Source organism: Mytilus edulis, chromosome 11 (genome assembly GCF_963676685.1).
Source record: "Mytilus edulis chromosome 11, xbMytEdul2.2, whole genome shotgun sequence".
In the NCBI taxonomy this organism is placed as follows: Eukaryota; Metazoa; Mollusca; class Bivalvia; order Mytilida; family Mytilidae; genus Mytilus; species Mytilus edulis.
Genome location: NC_092354.1, coordinates 46,540,906 through 46,566,004, shown reverse-complemented (window position 1 = coordinate 46,566,004; position 25,099 = coordinate 46,540,906). Strand labels below are relative to the sequence as shown.

Genomic DNA, 25,099 nt, shown 5'->3' with positions numbered 1-25,099 from the left:
GTGCTGATTAGTTTGTCTGTTCGTCGCTGAATTGTTGGTTGGCAATGGTATTATCGGTTTGTGCTGATGAGTTTGTCTGTTCGTCTCTGAATTGTTGGTTGGCAATGGTATTGTCGGTTTGTGCTGATTAGTTTGTCTGTGCGTCTCTGAATTGTTGGTTGGCAATGGTATTGTCAGTTTGTTTAAGACTTATCAGTTCCATTGTCATTTTCGTTTCTCCCCCATTTGTTTAATGGTTTCTTATCCAAAAGTTATTTTTGTCAACCAAAATTTCATTATTTACATTATATAGACCTGAAAGCATCTAATATTTACAGCAGTGAATATATTGATGTCCACTTTAGCTTTAATGATATTTGATTGGGAAACACTTTTTACACTTTCCGGTTTGTTTTTATTGCATCAATAAAAATGTAAGACAAACATATATTTCCCCCATTTTTTATTAGTGATAGAGCATCACAAAAACAAAAATAAGTAAACATCTTAATTTAAAGTTATGAGGATTGCAAAAAAAAACATGGTTATACAATACATTATATAGAAATACGATAAAAGCAAAACATAGGTTTCAACAAATTATTATACAGATATATTGTAATGGCAAAATACAGAGTTCAAAAACATTATACAGAATAATGATAATGACAAAACACACAAATGAATAACACATTATTAAGATACATGTTTTTGCTAATGACAAAAAAACAGAGTTCAACAACGCATAATACACAGACATAACGAGAGAAAACACACTTGGCTCAACAACACATCATACACAGACATGATAGTAAAAAATAATGGTTCAACGACACAATATACAGAGGTGCGATTATTGACAAACACTGGGTATAACAACACATAGATATATATATATTAACGGCAATTGCACAGAGTTTAACAACCCATTATACAGATATATCATTATGGCGAACACATGGTTTAGCTAAGTATTACTAGTATACAGATATTTTATAATGGCTATACACAAGACTAAATAAAGGCAACAGTAGTATACCGCTGTTGAAAACTCATTAATCCATGGACAAAAAACAAAATCGGGGCAACAAACTAAAACCGACTACGCATTAAATATAAAAGGAGAACAACGACACAACACTAAGATGTAACACACACAGAAACGGACCAAGCATCAGAAAAAATCCCACGAGAATAACAAATATAACATCAAAACCAAATACATGAGTTTGGGATAGACAAGTACCGTGACACGTCTTATCGCAATTTGAAATTACACTAAAAAAATACATTTTGCAAAGATTTGATGATGCGAAACACAGGGTCCAACAACACATTAAAATATGGGATAACGGCAAACCAAAGGGTAAAATGACCTGTTTTACAGAGATTAGATAATTGCAAAAACTTTGGTTCAAAAACACATTGTACCGAGCTACGATAATGGCAAAATGTAAGGTCCAACAAAACATTATGAAACGATATGAGTATAGCAAAACACAGGGTTCAATAACACAGGGTTCAATAACAGAGTATACATATATATATATATATATATATAATGAAACACGGGGTACAACAACATAGTATACAGATATATAATATAAGCAAAAACCGGCTTTTACAACACATTACCACAGATATGACAGATGTTTATAAAACTTTGAAAATAATTAGTTATCTTTAAAATCTATATTCCTCGTGAGGAGAAGTACAAACAGTTTGTTCATAGTGTTTTCTGATACTCATTCAGGTCATAATGTAATAACTTTGAACATTTTTCTGATTAAGATAGGATATTCATGGATAACAAGTTCTACTGAGGAACGTATGTTACTATTGGTTCATTCTGTTTTTCTAACAGGGCTCTTCCCGTCTTTTGTGATAAGTGTCACGTTTAATTTCGTCTGGATTGAAGTTATTGCCGGATCTGCTTGCGTAATAGTCCTCTGTTAAATGTACATTTTCTTGCAGAGGAATATCTCCATCTCCAGAAATGGCATTAATTCGATTACGTTTAACATGTTTACTGCGACGAGACCGATTCTTGAAGTGAAAACAGCAGTTGAGTAGGTCTATGGCGATCATGATAGCCAATAGAAGAATGAGGAATACAATGCTACCCCATCCAATAAATTTTGCAGACTTTGTTTTATTAATAGCTGAGTTCCTCTTTCGTTCTTCTTTTGTCACAGATTTTTTATCGATAGTGATTTCCGATAGTATGTTCTGGTAAAAATCTTCAAGGACTAATTTCATAACTTCTGAATCTGTTAGATCGGATCCGTCAAGGAAGTCCCATTTAGTATTACAATATTCCTTCGGACATTCACACAACAGTTTCTTTGGTCTCTTAACTGAAAAAGACATATTAGATGAATCTTTATCTGTTAATTTAAAGTTTTTGATTTGAATTATAAAAAAAACTATCTAATTTAAATATGTATAGCTATCTAAACGAAAAAAAAAAATGTAAAATAGAACATGTAAGAATGATAAAGCAATACAAATACAGCAAATACTGTCAACCAACTAATTGTCAACGAATTTTTGTTTAGTTTTCTGCCATTATGAGCCGACTGTGATGCGACCCCTCCCCCCCAGCGGTTTACTCTTGATGGGATAATATTAGAGTAGACCTAACTGTTATAGATCCGCGTCGTCGTCGTCTTTTCTTTCAATACTTTTCCCAGTGCCAAAATGACCCTATAGAAAGTATTTGTTTGGTAATTCGTCACTTGTTATAAATTAACTATCCACTTGGAGGCACTTTTGTAGTTGTATTTTTTAGGCACCGAAGACAAGATTCATCTTCACCTCGCATTCAAACCCTCTGACAAGAACACATGGTTTAGTATGATGATGACTATTACTAGATGTTTCCATTTTAATAGATTTCTTTTGAACTTAATTGCAATAAGTCTAACGCGACTTCAGAGTTGAAGGCGTGTAATGTATGATAATAAAAGCTATGAAAAAGCTTTTAATTTTTGTTTTACAAAATTACACACTAAATCTATGTTTGTAACATATTCAATACCTGTTCTTGCTGGTGTTGAGGTATCAGTCATCACAGTTGAAATAATAGAATTCACATTTTCAGAAGTTGAACTGGATATTTCCCTCACAGTTTCAGGCATACTCTGCGTTGCAGTTGCTGGAGATGTGTCATCGTTTAACATGCCGTTAACATCTGCTGTTGTTGTATCTCTCATAGAGATAGAAGTTGCACTAGCCGCTTGGGTATTTTGTACTGTCACAGTATCAGTTGTTTGTTCTGTAATAATATAATTTCTGTTTAGGAAAGAAGCTACACATAGAAATGTCAGGGACACAAGACAAAATATGATCAAGGGAAACCCCCAATACCATCACAAAAAAACAGAAAAGAAAACACTCTTAAGGAACACTTTGACTTTAACGATATTTTTCAGCAAAGTTTGACAAAATTATTAAAACTCACCTATTCACAACAAAAACAAAAATATTGAACCACACAATTTATAGTATTAATTAAATTGAGTATGAATAACAGTTTGACAAAAACAAATGATTTCATCCTTGATGAGCTTGCTTTCTTGTTACTGATTGAATACGATTTAACTTTCATCTGTTTACAAAAAAGTTAACTTCCTTATGTGTATTGCATCCGTTAAAATAAGCTAATGACTGAACATAAAAAATAACGACAACAAGCGGTGTTGTTATGAGATGTGTCAATTCCTCCTCCTCCTCCTCCTCATCATCATCATCATTATCATCATCATCGTCGTCGTCGTCGTCGTCGTCGTCTTTTCCTTCTATACTTTTCCAGTGCCATAAAAACCCTATGTAACGTTTTTGTTTGTAAATGCGTTAGTTGTTAGTTGTAATAAATGAACCACGTACTTCGAAGTGCTTCTGTAGTTTATTCTTTATTTTTTTCTGTAGTACCGAAGACAAGATACAGCTTATGTTCAAAGTCAAACCCCTTGACAAGAACAAATCGCTTAGTATGATAATAAACTTTACCGTTATCATAACTATCACTATTACTAAATGTTTAGATATAAGTAGGTTTTGTTTTGAACTTACAGTCAGTTTTAAGCTTTATGTCAGAGTTCAAAGCATGAAATGTATAATAAGAAAAGCTATAAAAAAGCTTATTCTTTTTTTTTTTTATAAAATACCTGTTCTTGCTGCTGTTGTTGCCTCTGTCGTCACAATTGAAATTGCTAATTTATCATTTGCAGAAGTTGAACTGGATATTTCCGTCACAGTATAAGGCGTACTGTGTGTTACTATTGCTGGTGATGTTTCGCTTGTTAACATGCCGTTAATACCTGCCGTCGTTGTATCTCCTATAGAGATCGAAGTTGCACTAGTCGCTTTAGGATTTTGCACTGTTACAGCGTCGGTTGTTTGTTCTGTAATAAACGATATATGTTTTAAAAAGTTGCCGAATATAACAAATTAAGGGACACTAGAAAAAAGTATGAGCCGGAGAAGCACAAATGAAACATCCGTTCCATAGCAAAAAGCCCACCATAATGGAACACTTTGACTTAGGGTCATGTGAAACGAGTGACCTGTGAAAAAAAATGTTAATCCAATTCTTGAATCAATGCATACATATATCATGAACTTCGTCTTTTGCTCACAATTTGATCATTTTTTTCGCATAAATTTTATGTAATCGTCAAAAATATTTCAATCGGTCAGTGTTATATGGCAGAATATATGGCAACATATGGCAGCTAATAAATGGTCATGTTTTGAAGCCGAAGTTAAACGATTGTTACCCTTTTGTAAACAATCAACAAAGAAGCATGGCTATTCAGGTAATTACGTGTATAACAGTTACAATAAGATATAATTTATTTTGACGACGGATCGATGATCACGTTTGGTTTTCCATTCGCACTTGCGTATTGCAATCACCAGATTTTTACGAGAAAGGTCACGCTGCATTCTGGAAACATGTCGGCGTATTGTTTGCTGGAAGCAAGCAATTAAAAAAGATTGAAATTCTTCTAAATTTGGACAAATGATAGAATTTTCCTGAGAAAAAAGTATATATTTACATAAGTTTTAAAGCAAAAACTAGCCATTTAGTTATAAAAACATGCATTTTTTTTTCAATTTAAAATTTTATGAGACTTGAAATAGAATATCATCGATAATTTTGATAAAAATTCGCAAATACTCAATTTGACTCACACAATTCAAAAAAATAATTCAATTTGGTACACATAACAATTTGACAAACACTTATATTTTCTTCATTGAGAAGCTTCATTATTTGTTACTTTTTGTTTGCAATTAAACAAAACTATCTTATGTGTAACGCACCCCTCGGAATACAACAATGACTTAACAACACGATCATCTCAATTATAATACATGTACTAATCAATATTACTAAATATTGAGATTGCAGTAGAGTCTGTCTTGATTTTTCAATTAGGTCAAAGTTCTTTGTCAGAGTTGAAGGCATGTTATTTATGATAAGAAATTCTATGAAAAAACTTTGATTTTTGTTTTTAAAAAATACACATCGAATCAATGTTTGTAATATGTACGATACCTGTTCTGGCTGGTGTTGAGTTCTCAGTCATCACAGGTGAAATTGCAGAATTCCCATTTTCAGAAGTTGAACTGGATATTTCGCTCATAGTGTCAGGTGTACTCTGCGTTACAGTTGCTGGAGATGTGTCATCGTTTAACATGCCGTTAACATCTGCCGTCGTTGTATCTCTCATAGAGATAGAAGTTGCACTAGTCGCTTGTGTATTTTGCAATGTCACAGCTTCAGTTGTTTGTTCTGTAATAAAGGATAGATGTTTTAAAAAGAAGCCGGATATAATCAATTTAAGGGACACTAGAAAAAAGTATAAGCCGGGGTAACAGCAGCTCCATAGCAAAAAAAAAAAAAACACAAAAAAACACCCTTATGGAACACTTTGACTTAAATTCAGTTAGAACGAGTGACCGATTAAAAACAACGTTAATCCTATTCTTGACCTAATACATACATACATTATAGAAGTGTCTTCTGTGCACGATTTAATCATTTTTTCGCATAAACTTCGTATAATTGTCAAAAAATATTTCAATTGGTCACTGTTGTTGTGAAATTATGGCAGCTACCTAATTGTCGTGTTTTGAAGCCGAAGTTTAACGATTTCCACCCATTTGTAAATATTCAACAAAGAAGCATGGATATTCAGGTAAGCACGTGTATATCAATTACAATGAGATCAAGTTTATGTGGTGACGGATCGATGCTTACGTTTGGTTTTCCATGGCACTTGCGTATCGCAATCATCGGATTTTCACGAGAAAGGTCACGCTGCATACACAAAAATGTCGGCGAATTATAAGCTGGTAGAAACAATTAAAATGACAAATGATAGAATTTTCTTGAGAAAAGGTATATTTATATAGTTTTATAACACAAACAAGCCATTTAGTTATACATTCAAGTTATCCTTTTTAGTTTGAAGTTTCATAAGATCTGAAATAGAATAGCCTCGATAATTTTACTACACATATGCAAACACTCAATTCGATTCGAACAATTCAAAGGAATTATTCAATTTGGCATATAAATCCGTTTGACAAACACAATATTTATATCATTGGAAAGCTTGATTTGTCGTTATTTTTTGTACGCAATTTAACAGCACTATCTTATGTGTTATGCATACCTTAAAATACGACAACGACTTAACAACACACTCATCATAATTGTTGTACTTATTAATATTACTAAACTTTATATTCCAGTAAGGTCTGTTTTGATCTTGCAGTTAGATTGCAGCTCTTTATCAGAGTTGAAAACATTTTATTTAGGAATGATCAATGCAAAATATGTCATATTATGTTTGTAGAAGTTACGTATCAAATCTATGTTTGTAACTTGTTTAATACCTGCTATTGCTATTGTTGAGGTCTCAGTCATCACAGTTGAAATTGCAATATTCCTATTTGCAGAAGTTAAACTGAATATGTCCTTCACAGCATAAGGCGTAATCTGCGTTATAATTGCTGGCGATGTTTCGCTTGTTATCATGCCGTTAACATCTGCCGTCGTTGTATCTCCTAAAGAGATAGAAGTTGCAAACGCATTAGTCGCTTTGGTATTTTGCACTGTCAAAGCTTCGATTGTCAAAACTTTGGTTGTTTGTTCTGTAATAAAAGAAGATATGTTTTGAATAAATGATGGATATGACCAATTCAAGAGTCACTAGAAAAAATATCAGCCGGTGAAACAGCACGAACATGACAAAAAAACGAGAAAAAATACCGACCATCAGCACAAATTTACAAAACTATTTAACCACACGGGTTAGTATGATAGTTATCATTACCAATATCATAATTATCCCTATTACTAAATGTTTAGATATCAATAGGTTTTGTCTTGATCTTGCAGTTAATCTAAAGCTATTTGTCCGAGTTGAAGACATGTCATTTATTATAAGAAAAGCTGTGAAAAAGCTTTTAATTTTTGTTTTACAAAATTACACACCGAATTTATGTTTGTAACGTGTTCAATACCTTTTCTTGCTGGTGTTGAGGTCTCAGTCATCACAGTTGAAATAATAGAATTCACATTTTGAGAAGTTGAACTGGATATTTCACTCACAGTGTCAGGCATACTCTGCGTTACAGTTACTGGAGATGTTTCGTCGTTTAACATGCGGTTAACATCTGCCGTCGTTGTATCTCTCAGAGAGATATAAGTTGCACTAGCCACTTGGGTATTTTGTACTGTCACAGATTGAGTTGTTTGTTCTGTAATAATATAATTTCTGTTTAAGAAAAAAGCTACACATAAGAAATTTAAGGAACACAAGACAAAATATGAGCAAGAGAAACCCTCAATATCATCACAAAAACACAAAAAAAAAAACGTTCTTAAGGAACACTTTGACTTAAACGATAATTTTCAGCAAAGTTTGTCAAAATTATCAAGATTCACCTTTTCAAAAAAAAAAAAAAATAAAAAAAATGGACCACACAATTTACAGTATTAATTAAATTGGGTATGAATAACAGTTTGACAAAACTTGTTACTGTTTGAATGCGATTAAACTTTCATCTGTATACAAAAAAGTATACTCAATTTGACACACACAATTCCAAAAAATAATTCAATTTGGTACGCATAACAATTTGACAAACACTTATATTTTCTTCATTTTTAAGCTTCATTAGTTGTTACTTTTTGTTTGCAATTAAACCAAACTATCTTATGTGTAACGCACCTCTCGGAATACAACAATGACTTAACAACACGATCATCTTAATTATAAAACAAATCAATATTACTAAATATTGAGATTGCAGTAGGGTCTGTCTTGATTTTTCAGTTAGGTCAAAGTTCTTTGTCAGAGTTGAAGGCATATTATTTATGATAAGAAATTCTATGAAAAAACTTAGATTTTTGTTTTTAAAAAATACACATCGAATTAATTAAATTGGGTATGAATAACAGTTTGACAAAACTTGTTACTGTTTGAATGCTATTAAACTTTCGTCTGTATACAAAAAAGTAAACTTCCTTATGTGTATTGCATCCGTTAAAATAAGATAATGACTGAACAAAAAGAATAACGACAAAAAACCGGTGCTGTTTTGAGATCCTCCTCCTCCTCCTCCTCCTCCTCCTCCTCCTCCTCATCCTCATCCTCATCCTCATCCTCATCATCATCATCATCATCATCATCATCATCATCATCATCATCATCATCATCATCATCATCATCATCATCATCATCATCATCATCATCATCATCATCATCATCCTCGTCGTCGTCGTCGTCTTTTCCTTCTATACTTTTTCCAGTGCCATAAAAACCCTATGTAACGTTTTTGTTTGTGAATGCGTTAGTTGTTAGTTATTATAAATGAACCACGTACTTCGAAGTGCTTCCTTTGTTGCTTTATTTTTTTTGGTAGCACCGAAGACAAGATACAGCTTATGTTCAAAGTCAAACCCCCTGACAAGAACAAAAGGTTAAGTATGATAATAAACTTTACCGTTATCATGAATATCACTATTTCTTAATGTTTAGATAATAGAAGGTTTTGTTTTGAACTTACAGTCAGTCTAAAGCTTTTTGACAGAGTTGAAGGCATGTAAGGTATAATAAGAAAAGCTATATAAAAGCTTATTTTTTTTATATAAAATACCTGTTCTTGCTGGTGTCAATGCCTCTGTCGTCACAGTTGACATTGCTGATTTATCATTTGCAGAAGTTGAACTGGATATTTCCGTCACAGTATAAGGCGTACTGTGTGTTACTATTGCTGGCGATGTTTCACTTGTTAACATGCCGTTAACATCTGCCGTCGTTGTATCTCCTATAGATATCGAAGTTGCACTAGTCGCTTTAGTATTTTGCACTGTTAAAGCTTCTGTTGTTTGTTCTGTAATAAACGATATATGTTTTAAAAAGTTGCCAGATATAAAAAAATTAAGGGACACTAGAAAAAAGTATGAACCGGAGAAACATCTGTTCCATAGCAAAAAGCCTGCCCTAACGGAACACTTTATGTGAGACGAGTGACCTGTGAAAAATAATGTTAATCCAATTCTTGAATCAATGCATACATATATAAACTTAGTCTTTTCCGCACGATTTTATCATTTTTCCGCATAAATTTTATGTAATCGTCAAAAATATTTCAATCGGTCAGTGTTATATGGCAGAATATATGGCAAAATATGGCAGCTAATTAATGGTCATGTTTTGAAGCCGAAGTTAGACGATTGTTACCCTTTTGTAAACAATCAACAAAGTAGCATGGCTATGCAGGTAATTACGTGTATAACAGTTACAATAAGATATAATTTATTTTGACGACGGATCGATGCTTACTTTTAGTTTTCCATTCGCACTTGCGTATTGCAATCACCAGATTTTTACGAGAAATGTCACGCTGCATACAGGAAACATGTCGGCGTATTTTTTGCTGGAAGCAAGCAATTAAAAAAGATTGAAATTCTTCTAAATTTGGACAAATGATAGAATTTCCTGAGAAAAAAGAATATATTTACATAAGTTTTATAATAAAAACTAGCCATTTAGTTATAAAAAACATGCATTTCTTTTTTAATTTAAAGTTTCATGAGACTTGAAATAGAATAGCATCGATAATTTTGATAAAAATTCGCAAATACTCAATTTGACACACACAATTCGAAACAATAATTCAATTTGGTACGAATAACAATTTGACAAACACTTTTTTTTTCTTTATTTTTAAGCTTCATTAGTTGTTACTTTTTGTTTGCAATTAAACAAAACTATCTTATGTGTAACGCACCCCTCGGAATACAACAATGACTTAACAACACGATAATCTTAATTATAATACTAATCAACATTACTAAATATTGAGATTGCAGTAGGGTCTGTCTTGATTTTTCAGTTAGGTCAAAGTTCTTTGTCAGAGTTGAAGGCATGTTCTTTATGATAAGAAATTCTATGAAAAAACTTAGATTTTTGTTTTTAAAAAATACACATCGAATCAATGTTTGTAATATGTACAATACCTGTTCTGGCTGGTGTTGAGTTCTCAGTCATCACAGGTGAAATTGCAGAATTCCCATTTTCAGAAGTTGAACTGGATATTTCGCTCACAGTGTCAGGCGTATTCTGCGTTACAGTTGCTGGAGATGTGTCATCCTTTAACATGCCGTTAACATCTGCCGTCGTTGTATTTCTCATAGAGATAGAAGTTGCACTAGTCGCTTGTGTATTTTGCACTGTCATAGCTTCAGTTGTTTGTTCTGTAATAAAGAATATATGTTTTAAAAAGAAGCCGGATATAATAAATTTAAGGGACACTAGAAAAAAGTATGAGCCGGGGTAACAGCAGTTCCATAGCAAAAAAAACCCAACCCTTATGAAACACTTTGACTTAAATTCAGTTAAAACGAGTGACAGGTTAAAAAAAAACGTTAATCCAATTCTCGACCTAATGCATACATACATTATTGAAGTGTCTTCTGTGCACGATTTAATCATTTTTTTCGCATAAACTTCGTATAATTGTCAAAAAATATTTCAATTGGTCACTGTTGTTGTGAAAATAAGGCAGCTACAGACCTTCTAAAATTCAAACTGACCATTATTCCGTGCGTTCATCGTGTATCGTGCGTGTTGCGTGCGTGCATCGTGCGTGTATCGTGCGTGTACCAATCGTGCGTTCATCATTCATCGTTCCGTGTATTTTCCGTGTAACGTGCGTGCATCGTGTATTCTTAATCGTGTATCGTGCGTGTATCGTGTGTGTATCGTGCGCTCATCAATCATTCATTCTTAACCGTGTTTCGTGCGTGTATCGTGCGTTCATCAATCATTCATTCTTATAACCGTGTATCGTGCGTTCGTCAATCGTGTATAATTGTGTTGATCAGATAACGTGCATTTGTGAAACGTTCATCTCTAATTGTGTAACGTTCATACATTGCGGTTTTTATATGATAGTCGGTTATAGAGCTCGCCAAAGCTTATATTTTTTCTCACGGTTAAAGTATATGTATATAGATAATTTAAATAAAATGTACAGTCATACTTACTTTCTCGTAGACACTTAATTAACTTCATCGTACATAACGTTCATACAGATTCATGACTTTTTGTGTAAATATTTTATCATCTGTAAATATTTTGTGGTTATTCGGTGAATCTTGGCTGGGACTGACACGTTTTTATATAACGATACATGTTGAACGTACAAACAATAACATGATATTGACATTTCTACGACAGAAGAGATAAAATTGGAATTTCTATTCAACTGAGCGAAAATGGACTTAAAAATATACTGTTGGCCAACTGTTATTTGTCAAAAATATTCTGTCAATTAAAAACAAATGTGTTTTTGCAAAATTTAAATGTGGGGTAGCTCCACTAAAAAAATAGAAACTGGAAAGTATGAAACAAAAGTAGTCCACGAGATGACATGTGTTGTAGCTCTACTATTGAAGATGAACTTCATGTCATTCTTAAATGCCCATTATATGTAGTTTTAAGACAAATATTATACATTTTAATGAACATTTTAACCCGCGGCTATAATTATCAGATAGCGAAAATTTTATATTTTTATTTAATAACGGCAATGTTGCTGCTATAGTCGCCAAAAACACCAACAATATTTTATTGAAAAGAAACTATACAAATCCTTGGTTGTAAATCCTAGGTAGATTATAATTCTTCGCTTGTTTGGCAAATTCCTATGCTTGTAAATCCTAGGTAGATTATAATTCTTCGCTTGTTTGGCAAATTCCTATGCTACTAAGATTTTTTCAAATATTTAAGTTTTGATAAATACCATTATAAATATCCTTTTTGTCTTAGTTTCTGGTGGTCACATGCACGTTATGTTATTTCATTGAGAAAATACAATATACAAGATTGTCGGGTAAATGTGGATTGCGGATTAAAATGTTAAATGTCAAATATGAATTAACAAATTAAACTGAGGCGAATTAACACGAATATGTATATTTTCAAATCTCCTTATTAAATTAGACATGCATTTAAAAAATAACCTTTGGATATCTATTACCGTTTGGTTTCAAATTGGAATTAAAAATTGCATTTTCCCAAAGAGTTTTAGGTAAAAACCCCGTGAATCTCACCTCCTAGAAATTTGAAGTGTCAGGATGTTTGAAAATATGTATGAATTTTATTACATTCTTGAAATTGTATAAGGAATATAAACACATTCAGTATGTTTACTGTACAAACAAACAACAGACACCAATTGTGTCTTATATTGTTTTAATAAGTCATTTTTACTGAGAGCAAAATTTGATAAATTGGTTATTCAGTGGTTGTTTATACGTCCAGTGGCAAAAATTTCATGCATATTCAGGATAAAAATTCGTTTCAGAAGTATATAATTAAGTATTTGGTATTACAAATGTTTAAATTTTCTAATTATTTAGTAAATGTCATTTTCTTAGGTAGTTCTTATTAATTTGTACGAATCAAATTTTTCTGACAAAATAATATCTTTTGCTTTCAATTAACACATACGATTCTGAAAACAATGGATAATATAAGGAACTTTGTAACTTACATTAAAAAAAGAAATTATGATTGTTTAATCAGGTGTTATGTCAGTTCGCTCGTGTCAGTCGGATACTGATTTTCGGCAATATCAAGGAAAAACCGACACGTTCTAAAGATTGTTCAACTACTCATTTATTGGTGAAATTATAACCTAATATGTCCTGTTGATAAGTATATATGTACAGAACTACAAAAATTTGCAGTGAATGTTAACATAAAAGAATCAAATAATTTCTGCTATGCTTGTAGTGAATACGAAAACAGCTTACAATGTTTTTTAGATATATACATATATAATCGTTTATAAAATGTATCCGTCAAAGTGAAAAAATATATAACATGAAAATAAAAATACATAGATCATTCATTTATTGCAATCAATTATATCAACATGTTAGTTGAAATAATTTCTAGAACCAGTCACTCTCTGTAGATATAATGCGTCGGACATTGCATGCATAAAAATAAAATTTAGATTTTTAACTGTATGAAATAAAATTAGTAAGGGTTTCGCGGAACACGATGTCTCGCCTTCGTTTGCCGTAAACTTGAACTCTCAGGGTGAGGCTGAACAAAATCAAGACACTATATTTTGATTGTTATGAGCTTCTGTCCAAGTTCACAAATATTTCCGGTGCCTATAAAATAACCGACTTTAATTACGTTATTTGAATCTGAGCTGGAAAAATAGCATATTATCTATTATGCTGGTATCGGCAAAACAGCTACAAGTATTGCCTTTAATGAAAATGCATATCAATTTTAAATACTATTCCAAATAATATAGCGTTGAGAATCGTGTAAAAAGCGTTCGTTGTTCAGTCGTCAATGAATCATTCAACGTGCGTGTATCGTGCGTGCGTGTATCGTGCGTGTATCGTGTATTTATCATTCATCGTGCATCGTGCGTGTATCGTGCGTTCATCAATCATCATTCATTTTGCGTTAATCCTCCGTGTAACGCTCATCGCTCATCGTGCGTGTATCGTGTATCGTGCGTGTACCGTGCGTGTATCGTGCATTCACCGTGCGTGTATCGTGCGTGCGTGTATCGTGCGTGTGGTCAGTTTGAATTTTAGAAGGTCTGTACCTAATGGTCGTGTTTTGAAGCCGAAGTTTAACGATTTTCACCCGTTCGTAAACATTCAACAAAGAAGCATGGATATTCAGGTAAGCACGTGGATATCAGTTATAAAGTCAGAGGCAAGTAATAAGATAAAGTTTATTTGGTGACGGATCGCTTACGTCGATGCCACTGCTGGTGGACGTTTCGTCCCCGAGGGTATCACCAGCCCAGTAGTCAACACTTCGGTGTTGACATGAATATCAATAATGTGGTCATTTTTATAAATTTCCTGTTTCCCAAACTTTAAATTTTTGAAAAAACTAAGGATTTTCTTATTCCAGGCATAGATTACCTTAGCCGTATTTGGCACAACTTTTGGGAATTTTGGATCCTCAATGCTCTTCAACTTTGTACTTGTTTGGCTTTATAAATATTTTGATATGAGCGTCACTGATGAGTCTTATGTAGACGAAACGCGCGTCTGGCGTACAAAATTATAGTCCTGGTACCTTTGATAACTATTTACGTTTGGTTTTCCATTCGTACTTGCGTATTGCAATCATCGGATTTTCACAAGAAAGGTCACGCTGCATACGCAAAACATGTCTGCGAATTGTAAGCTGGTAGAAACAATTAAAAAATGACAAATGATAGAATTTTCTTTAGAAAAAGTATATTTACATAAGTTTTATAACAAAAACAAGCCATTTAGTTATAAATTCAAGTTAACCTTTTGAATTTGAAGTTTCATAAGATCTGAAATAGAATAGCCTCGATAATTTTGATACATATTTGCAAACACTCAATTCGATTCGAACAATTCAAAGGAATTATTCAATTTGGCATATGAATCCGTTTGACAAACACAATATTTATATCATTGGGAAGCTTGATTTGTCGTTACTTTTTGTACGCAATTTAACAGCACTATCTTATGTGTTACGCACACCTTAAAATACGACAACGACTCAACAACACAATCATCATAATTGTTGTACTTACAGTAAGGTTACAGCTCTTTCCTCTGATTTGAAAACATTTTATTTAGGAATGATCAATGCAAAATCTTTCATATTATGTTTCTAGAAGTTACATATCAAATCTATGTTTATAACTCGTTTAATACCTGCTCTTGCTGGTGTTGAGGTCTCAGTCATCACAGTTGAAATTGCAATATTCCTATTTGCAGAAGTTAAACTGAATATGTCCTTCACAGCATAAGGCGTAATCTGCGTTATAATTGCTGGCGATGTTTCGCTTGTTATCATGCCGTTAACACCTGTTGTCGTTGTATCTCCTATAGAGATAGAAGTTGCAAACGCATTAGTCGCTTTGGTATTTTGCACTGTCAAAGCTTCGATTGTCAAAGCTGTGGTTGTTTGTTCTGTAATAACGGAATATATGTTTTAAAAAATTGACGGATATGACCAATGCAAGAGACACTAGAAAAAAATATAAGCCGGTGAATGAGCACTATTATGACAAAAAAGAGAGAAAAAAATCAGCGCAAATTTACAAAACAATTTAACCACACGGGTTAGTATGATAGTTATAATAACCAATATTATAGTTATCCCTATTACTAAATGTTTAAATTTAAATAGGTTTTGTCTTGATTTTGTAGTTAATCTAAAGCTATATGTACGAGTTAATGCATGTCATTTATAATAAGAAAAGCTGCAAAAAAAAGCTTTTTTTGTAACATGTTCAATACCTATTCTTGCTGGTGTTAAGGTCTCAGTCATCACAGTTGAAATAATAGAATTCACATTTTGAGAAGTTGAACTGGAAATTTCACTCAAAATGTCAGGCATACTCTGCGTTACAGTTGGTGGAGATGTTTCGTCGTTAAACATGCGGTTAACATCTGCCGTCGTTGTATCTCGCAGAGAGATATAAGTTGCACTAGCCGCTTGGGTATTTTGTACTGTCATAGTTTGAGTTGTTTGTTCTGTAATAATATAATTTCTGTTTAAGAAAAAAGCTACACATAAGAAATTTAAGGATTACAAGACAAAATATGAGCAATAGAAACCCTCAATATCATCACAAAAACACAAACAAAAAAACGTTCTTAAGGAACACTTTGACTTAAACGATAATTTTCAGCAAAGTTTGACAAAATTATCAAGATTCACCTTTTCAAAAAAAAAAAGTAAAAAAAAATGGACAACACAATTTATAATAAATTAATTAAATTGGGTATAAATAACAGTTTGACAAAACTTGTTACTATTTGAATGCGATTAAACTTTCGTCTGTATACAAAAAAGTAAACTTCCTTATGTGTATTGCATCCGTTAAAATAAGATAATGACTGAACATAAAAAATAACGACAAAAAACCGGCGCTGTTATGTGATCATTATCATCACTCCTCCTCCTCCTCCTCCTCCTCCTCCTCCTCCTCCTCCTCCTCCTCCTCATCATCATCATCATCATCATCATCATCATTACTGTCATCGTCGCCGTCGTCGTTGTCGTCTTTTCCTTCTATACTTTTTCCAGTGCCATAAAAACCCTATGTAACGTTTTTGTGTGTGAATGCGTTAGTTGTTAGTTGTTATAAATGAACCACGTACTTCAAAGTGCGTCCTTTGTTGCTTTATTTTTTTTTTGGTAGCACCGAAGACACGATACAGCTTATGTTCAAAGTCAAACTCCCTGACAAAAACAAAAGGTTTAGTATGATAATAAACTTTACCGTTATCATAAATATCACTATTTCTTAATGTTTAGATATAAGAAGGTTTTGTTTTGAACTTACAGTCAGTCTTAAGCTTTTTGACTGAGTTGAAGGCATGTAAGGTATAAAATATTATAATTTTATATAAAATACCTGTTCTTGCTGGTGTCAATGCCTCTGTCGTCACAGTTGACATTGCTGATTTATCATTTCGAGAAGTTGAACTGGATATTTCCGTCACAGTATAAGGCGTACTGTGTGTTTCTATTGCTGGCGATGTTTCACTTGTTAACATGCCGTTAACACCTACCGTCGTTGTATCTCCTATAGATATCGAAGTTGCACTAGTCGCTTTAGTATTTTGCACTGTTACAGCTTCGGTTGTTTGTTCTGTAATAAACGATATATGTTTTAAAAAGTTGCCAGATATAAAAAATTAAGGGACACTAGAAGAAAGTATGAGCCGGAGAAACATCTGTTCCACAGCAAAAAGCCTGCCCTAACGGAACACTTTGACTTGGGGTCATGTGAAACGAGTGACCTGTGAAAAATAATGTCAATCCAATTCTTGAATCAATGCATACATATATCATAAACTTAGTCTTTTCCGCACGATTTTATCATTTTTCCGTATAAATTTTATGTAATCGTCAAAAATATTTCAATCGGTCAGTGTTATATGGCAGAATATATGGCAAATTATGGCAGCTTATTAATGGTCATGTTTTGAAGCCGAAGTTAAACGATTGTTACCCTTCAACAAAGTAGCATGGCTATTCAGGTAATTACGTGTATAACAGTTACAATAAGATATAATTTATTTTGACGACGGATCGATGCTTACGTTTGGTTTTCCATTCGCACTTGCGTATTGCAATCACCAGATTTTTACGAGAAAGGTCACGCTGCATACGGGAAACATGTCGGCGTATTGTTTGCTGGAAGCAAGCAATTAATAAAGATTGAAATTCTTCTAAATTTGGACAAATGATAAAATTTTCCTGAGAAAACAGTATATATTTACATAAGTTTTATAATAAAAACTAGCCATTTAGTTATAAAAAAAACATGCATTTCTTTTTTAATTTAAAGTTTTATGAGACTTGAAATAGAATAGCATCGATAATTTTGATAAAAATTCGCAAATAATCAATTTGACTCACACAATTCAAAAAAATAATTCAATTTGGTACACATAAGAATTTGACAAACACTTATTTTTTATTCATTGAGAAGCTTCATCAGTCGTTACTTTTTGTTTGCAATTAAACAAAACTATCTTATGTGTAACGCACCCCTTGGAATACAACAATGACTTTACAACACGATCATCTTAATTATAATACTAATCAATATTACTAAATATTGAGATTGCAGTAGGGTCTGTCTTGATTTTTCAGTTAGGTCAAAGTTCTTTGTTAGAGTTGAAGGCATGTTATAAATGACAAGAAATTCTATGAAAAAAACTTTGATGTTTGTTTTTAAAAAGTACACATCGAATCAATGTTTGTAATATGTACAATACCTGTTCTGGCTGGTGTTGAGTTCTCAGTCATCACAAGTGAAATTGCAGAATTCACATTTTCAGAAGTTGAACTGGATATTTCGCTCACAGTGTCAGGCGTACTCTGCGTTACAGTTGCTGGAGATGTGTCATCGTTTAACATGCCGTTAACATCTGCCGTCGTTGTATCTCTCATAGAGTTAGACGTTGCACTAGTCGCTTGTGTATTTTGCACTGTCACAGCTTTAATTGTTTGTACTGTAATAAAGAATATATGTTTTAAAAAGAAGCCGGATATAATAAATTTAAGGGACACTAGAAAGAAGTATGAGCCGAGGTAACAGCAGTTCCATAGCAAAAAAAAAATCACCCTTATGGAACACTTTGACTTAAATTCAGTTAAAACGAATGACCGCTGAAAAACAACGTTAATCCAATTCTTGACCTAATGCATACATGCATTATAATGTCTTCTGTGCACGATTTAATCATTTTTTTCGTAAGAACTTCGTATAATTGTCAAAAAATATTTCAATTGGTCACTGCTGTTGTGAAAATATGGCAGCTACCTAATGGCGTGTTTTAAAGCCGAAGTTTAACGATGTTCATCCGTTTGTAAACATTCAACAAAGAAGCATGGATATTCAGGTAAGCACGTGTATATCAGTTACAATAAGATAAAGTTGATTTGGTGACGGATCGATGCTTATGTTTGGTTTTCCATTCGTACTTGCGTATTGCAAGCATCGGATTTTCACGAGAAAGGTCACGCTGCATACCCAAAACATGTCAGCGAATTGTAAGCTGGTAGAAACAATTAAAACATGACAAATGATAGAATTTTCTTGAGAAAATGTATATTTACATAGTTTTATAACAAAAACAAGTTATTTAGTTATAAATTGAAGTTATTCTTTTTAAATTGAAGTTTAATAAGATTTGAAATAGTATAGCCTCGATAATTTTGATACACATTTGCAAACACTCAATTCGATTCGAACAATTCAAGGGAATTATTCAATTTGGTATATAAATCCGTTTGACAAATACAATATTTTCATCATTGAGAAGCTTGATTTGTCGTTACTTTTTGTACGCAATTAACAGCACTATCGTATGTGTTACGCCTATCTTAAAATACAACAACGACTTAACAACACAATCATCATAATTATTGTACTTATTAATATTACTAAACGTTTAAATTTCAGTAAGGTCTGTTTTGATCTTGCAGTTAGGTTACAGCTCTTTATCAGAGTTGAAGACATTTTTTTAGGAATGATCAATACAAAAGCTTTCATATTATGTTTCTAGAAGTTACATATCAAATCTATGTTTGTTACTTGTTTAATACCTGCTATTGCTATTGTTGAGGTCTCAGTCATCACAGTTGAAATTGCAATATTCCTATTTGCAGAAGTTAAACTGAATATGTCCTTCACAGTATCAGGCGTAATCTGCGTTATAATTGCTGGCGATGTTTCGCTTGTTATCATGCCGTTAACATCTGCCGTCGTTGTATCTCCTAAAGAGATAGAAGTTGCAAACGCATTAGTCGCTTTGGTATTTTGCACTGTCAAAGCTTCGATTGTCAAAACTTTGGTTGTTTGTTCTGTAATAACGGATGATATGTTTTAAAAAATTGACGGATATGACCAATGCAAGAGACACGTTGAATGAGCACTATTATGACAAAAAAGAGAGAAAAAAATCAGCGCAAATTTACAAAAACATTTAACCACACGGGTTAGTATGATAGTTATTATTACCAATATCATAGTTATCACTATTACTAAATGTTTAAATTTAAATAGGTTTTGTCTTGATCTTGCAGTTAATCTAAAGCTATATGTACGAGTTGATACATGTCATTTATAATAAGAAAAGCTGTAAAAAAGCTTTTAATTTTTGTTTTACAAAATCACACACCAAATCTATGTATGTAACATGTTCAATACCTGTTCTTGCTGGTGTTAAGGTCTCAGTCATCACAGTTGAAATAATAGAATTCACATTTTGAGAAGTTGAACTGGAAATTTCACTCACAGTGTCAGGTATACTCTGCGTTACAGTTGGTGGAGATGTTTCGTCGTTTAACATGCGGTTACCATCTGCCGTCGTTGTATCTCTCAGAGAGATATAAGTTGCACTAGCCGCTTGGGTATTTTGTACTGTCACAGTTTCAGTTGTTTGTTCTGTAATAATATAATTTCTGTTTAAGAAAAAAGCTACACATTAGAAATTTAAGGAACACAAGACCAAATATGAGCAAGAGAAACCCTCAATACCATCACAAAAACACAAAAGAAAACGCTCTTAAGGAATACTTTGACTTAAACGATAATTTTCAGCAAAGTTTGACAAAATTATCAAGATTCACCTTTTCAAAAAAAAAAACAAAAAAAAAACAATAAAAAAAACCGGTGCTGTTATGAGATCATCATCATCATCATCATCATCATCATCATCATCATCATCATCATCATCATCATCATCATCATCATCATCATCATCATCATCATCATCATCATCATCATCATCATCATCATCATCATCATCATCATCATCATCATCATCATCATCATCATCATCATCATCATCATCATCATCATCATCATCATCATCATCATCACTGTCATCGTCGCCGTCGTCGTCGTCGTCTTTTCCTTCTATACTTTTTCCAGTGCCATAAAAACCCTATGTAACGTTTTTGTGTGTGAATGCGTTAGTTGTTAGTTGTTATAAATGAACCACGTACTTCAAAGTGCGTCCTTTGTTGCTTTATTTTTTTTTGGTAGCACCGAAGACAAGATACAGCTTATGTTCAAAGTCAAACTCCCTGACAAAAACAAAAGGTTTAGTATGATAATAAACTTTACCGTTATCATAAATATCACTATTTCTTAATGTTTAGATATAAGAAGGTTTTGTTTTGAACTTACAGTCAGTCTTAAGCTTTTTGACTGAGTTGAAGGCATGTAAGGTATAAAATATTATAATTTTATATAAAATACCTGTTCTTGCTGGTGTCAATGCCTCTGTCGTCACAGTTGACATTGCTGATTTATCATTTCGAGAAGTTGAACTGGATATTTCCGTCACAGTATAAGGCGTACTGTATGTTTCTATTGCTGGCGATGTTTCACTTGTTAACATGCCGTTAACACCTACCGTCGTTGTATCTCCTATAGATATCGAAGTTGCACTAGTCGCTTTAGTATTTTGCACTGTTACAGCTTCGGTTGTTTGTTCTGTAATAAACGATATATGTTTTAAAAAGTTGCCAGATATAAAAAATTAAGGGACACTAGAAAAAAGTATGAGCCGGAGAAACATCTGTTCCACAGCAAAAAGCCTGCCCTAACGGAACACTTTGACTTAGGGTCATGTGAAACGAGTGACCTGTGAAAAATAATGTCAATCCAATTCTTGAATCAATGCATACATATATCATAAACTTAGTCTTTTCCGCACGATTTTATCATTTTTCCGCATAAATTTTATGTAATCGTCAAAAATATTTCAATCGGTCAGTGTTATATGGCAGAATATATGGCAAATTATGGCAGCTAATTAATGGTCATGTTTTGAAGCCGATGTTAAACGATTGTTACCCTTCAACAAAGTAGCATGGCTATTCAGGTAATTACGTGTATAACAGTTACAATAAGATATAATTTATTTTGACGACGGATCGATGCTTACGTTTGGTTTTCCATTCGCACTTGCGCATTGCAATCACCAGATTTTTACGAGAAAGGTCACGCTGCATACGGGAAACATGTCGACGTATTGTTTGCTGGAAGCAAGCAATTAATAAAGATTGAAATTCTTCTAAATTTGGACAAATGATAGAATTTTCCTGAGAAAAAAGTATATATTTACATAAGTTTTATAATAAAAACTAGCTATTTAGTTATAAAAAACATGCATTTCTTTTTTAATTTAAAGTTTCGTGAGACTTGAAATAGATTAGCATCGATAATTTTGATAAAAATTCGCAAATAAGCAATTTGACTCACACCATTCAAAAAGATAATTCAATTTGGTACACATAACAATTTGACAAATACTTATATTTTCTTCATTTTTAAGCTTCATTAGATGTTACTTTTTGTTTGCAATTAAACCAAACTATATTATGTGTAACGCACCCCTCGGAATACAACAATGACTTAACAACACGATCATCTTAATTATAATACTAATCAATATTACTAAATATTGAGATTGCAGTAGGGTCTGTCTCGATTTTTCAGTTAGGTCAAAGTTCTTTGTCAGAGTTGAAGGCATGTTATTTATGATAAGAAATTCTCTGAAAAAACTTTGATTTTTGTTTTTTAAAAATACACATAGAATCAATGTTTGTAATATGTACAATACCTGTTTTGACTGGTGTTGAGTTCTCAGTCATCACAGGTGAAATTGCAGAATTCACATTTTCAGAAGTTGAACTGGATATTTCGCTCACAGTGTCAGGCGTACTTTGCGTTACAGTTGCTGGAGATGTGTCATCGTTTAACATGCCGTTAACATCTGCCGTTGTTGTATCTCTCATAGAGATAGAAGTTGCACTAATCGCTTGTGTATTTGGCACTGTCACAGCTTCAGTTTTTTGTTCTGTAATAAAGAATATATGTTGTAAAAAAAAGCCGGATATAATAAATTTAAGGGACACTAGAAAAAAGTATGAGCCGGGGTAACAGCAGTTCCATAGCAAAAAAAAAAAAAAAAAACACCCTAATGAAACACTTTGACTTTAATTCAGTTAAAACGAGTGACCGGTGAAAAACAACATTAATCCAATTCTCGACCTAATGCATACATACATTTTTGAAGTGTCTTCTGTGCACGATTTAATCATTTTTTTTCGCATAAACTTCGTATAATTGTCAAAAAATATTTCAATTGGTTACTGTTGTTGTGAAAATTATGGCAGCTACCTAATGGTCGTGTTTTGAAGCCGAAGTTTAACGATTTTCACCCGTTTGTAAACATTCAACAAAGAAGCATGGATATTCAGGTAAGCACGTGTATATCAGTTATAATGTCAGACACAAGTAATAAGATAAAGTTTATTTGGTGACGGATCGCTTACGTTTGGTTTTCCATTCGGACTTTCGTATTGCAATCATCAAATTTTCACGAGAAAGGTCACGCTGCATACGCAAAACATGTCAGCGAACTGTAAGCTGGTAGAAACAATTAAAAAATGACAAATGATAGAATTTTCTTTAGAAAAGTATATTTACATAAGTTTTATACAAAAACAAACCATTTAGTTATAAATTCAAGTTATCCTTTTTAATTTGAAGTTTCATAAGATCTGAAATAGAATAGCCTCGATAATTTTGATACACATTTGCAAACACTCAATTCGATTCGAACAATTCAAAGGAATTATTCAATTTGGCATATAAATTCGTTTGACAAACACAATATTTATATCATTGAGAAGCTTGATTTGTCGTTACTTTTTGTACATGATTTAACAGCACTATCGTATGTGTTACGCACACCTTAAAATACGACAACGACTTAATAACACAATCATCATGATTATTGTTCTTATTAATATTACTAAACGTTTAAATTTCAGTAAAGTCTGTTTTGATCTTGCTGTTAGGTTACAGCTTTTTATCAGAGTTGAAGACATTTTATTTAGGAATGATCAATTTGAAGTTTCATAAGATCTGAAATAGAATAGCCTCGGTAATTTTGATACACATTTGCAAACACTCAATTCGATTCGAACAATTCAAAGGAATTATTCAATTTGGCATATAAATCCGTTTGACAAACATAATATTTATATCATTGAGAAGCTTGATTTGTCGTTACTTTTTGTACATGATTTAACAGCACTATCGTATGTGTTACGCACACCTTAAAATACGACAACGACTTAATAACACAATCATCATAATTATTGTTCTTATTAATATTACTTAACGTTTAAATTTCAGTAAAGTCTGTTTTGATCTTGCTGTTAGGTTACAGCTCTTTATCAGAGTTGAAGACATTTTATTTAGGAATGATCAATGCAAAAGCTTTCACATTATGTTTCTAGAAGTTACAAATCAAATCTATGTTTGTAACTTGTTTAATACCTGCTCTTGCTGGTGTTGAGGTCTCAGTCATCACAGTTGAAATTGCATTATTCCTATTTGCAGAAGTTAAACTGAATATGTCCTTCACAGTATAAGTCGTAATCTGCGATATAATTGCTGGCGATGTTTCGCTTGTTATCATGCCGTTAACACCTGTTGTAGTTGTATCTCCTATAGAGATAGAAGTTGCAGACGCATTAGTCGCTTTGGTATTTTGCACTGTCAAAGCTTCGATTGTCAAAGCTTTAGTTGTTTGTTCTGTAATAACGGAATATATGTTTTAAAAAGTTGACGGATATGACCAATGCAAGAGACACCAGAAAAAAATATCAGCCGGTGAATAGGCACTATTATGACTAAAAAGAGAGAAAAAAATCAGCGCAAATTTACAAAACAATTTAACCACACTGGTTAGTATGATAGTTATTATTACCAATATCATAGTTATCCCTATTACTAAATGTTTAAATTTAAATAGGTTTTGTCTTGATCTTGCAGTAAATTTAAAGCTATATGTACGAGTTGATACATGTCATTTATAATAAGAAAAGCTGTAAAAAAGCTTTTAATTTTTGTTTTACAAAATTACACACCGAATCTATGTTTGTAACATGTTCAATACCTGTTCTTGCTGGTGTTGAGGTCTCAGTCATCAGTGTTCTTATGTGATGTCTAA

At 32.7% G+C, this 25,099-nt stretch overlaps 2 protein-coding genes across 2 annotated transcripts in view; both read right to left on the bottom strand.

The window, feature by feature from the left end:
• Nucleotides 1-1,836: 1,836 nt before the first annotated feature.
• On the bottom strand, nt 1,837-16,058 carry LOC139494324 (mucin-2-like). Its single transcript, XM_071282491.1, has 10 exons — nt 15,839-16,058; nt 15,251-15,508; nt 10,526-10,762; nt 9,160-9,396; nt 7,522-7,758; nt 6,892-7,149; nt 5,546-5,782; nt 4,149-4,385; nt 3,020-3,256; nt 1,837-2,336 (listed from the first exon to the last, which is right to left on the bottom strand). The coding sequence occupies exons 1-10, from the start codon at nt 16,056-16,058 to the stop codon at nt 1,837-1,839; spliced, it is 2,658 nt and encodes an 885-aa protein (XP_071138592.1).
• Nucleotides 16,059-16,494: 436 nt separating this feature from the next.
• LOC139494323 (uncharacterized) overlaps nt 16,495-25,099 on the bottom strand; it is a 16,901-nt gene continuing 8,296 nt past the window's right edge. Inside the window, exons 5-11 of the mRNA XM_071282490.1 lie at nt 24,424-24,681; nt 22,697-22,933; nt 21,328-21,564; nt 20,272-20,508; nt 18,335-18,571; nt 17,120-17,199; nt 16,495-16,644 (exon numbers count right to left, since the gene is read on the bottom strand). Coding sequence (XP_071138591.1) covers nt 16,495-16,644; nt 17,120-17,199; nt 18,335-18,571; nt 20,272-20,508; nt 21,328-21,564; nt 22,697-22,933; nt 24,424-24,681 — 1,436 coding nt within the window. The remainder of the gene's footprint in view (nt 16,645-17,119; nt 17,200-18,334; nt 18,572-20,271; nt 20,509-21,327; nt 21,565-22,696; nt 22,934-24,423; nt 24,682-25,099) is intronic.

Bases quoted from the DNA above. Each gene is read 5' to 3' on its own strand.
- LOC139494324 (XM_071282491.1), bottom strand. From the start codon at position 16,058: ATGACAGTACAAAATACCCAAGCGGCTAGTGCAACTTATATCTCTCTG. The intron at 15,509-15,838 runs GTATTGAACATG...CCGTTATTACAG, and splicing joins CTTAACACCAGCAAGAATAG to AACAAACAACCACAGCTTTG. The intron at 9,397-10,525 runs GTATTGTACATA...CGTTTATTACAG, and splicing joins CTCAACACCAGCCAGAACAG to AACAAACAACAGAAGCTTTA.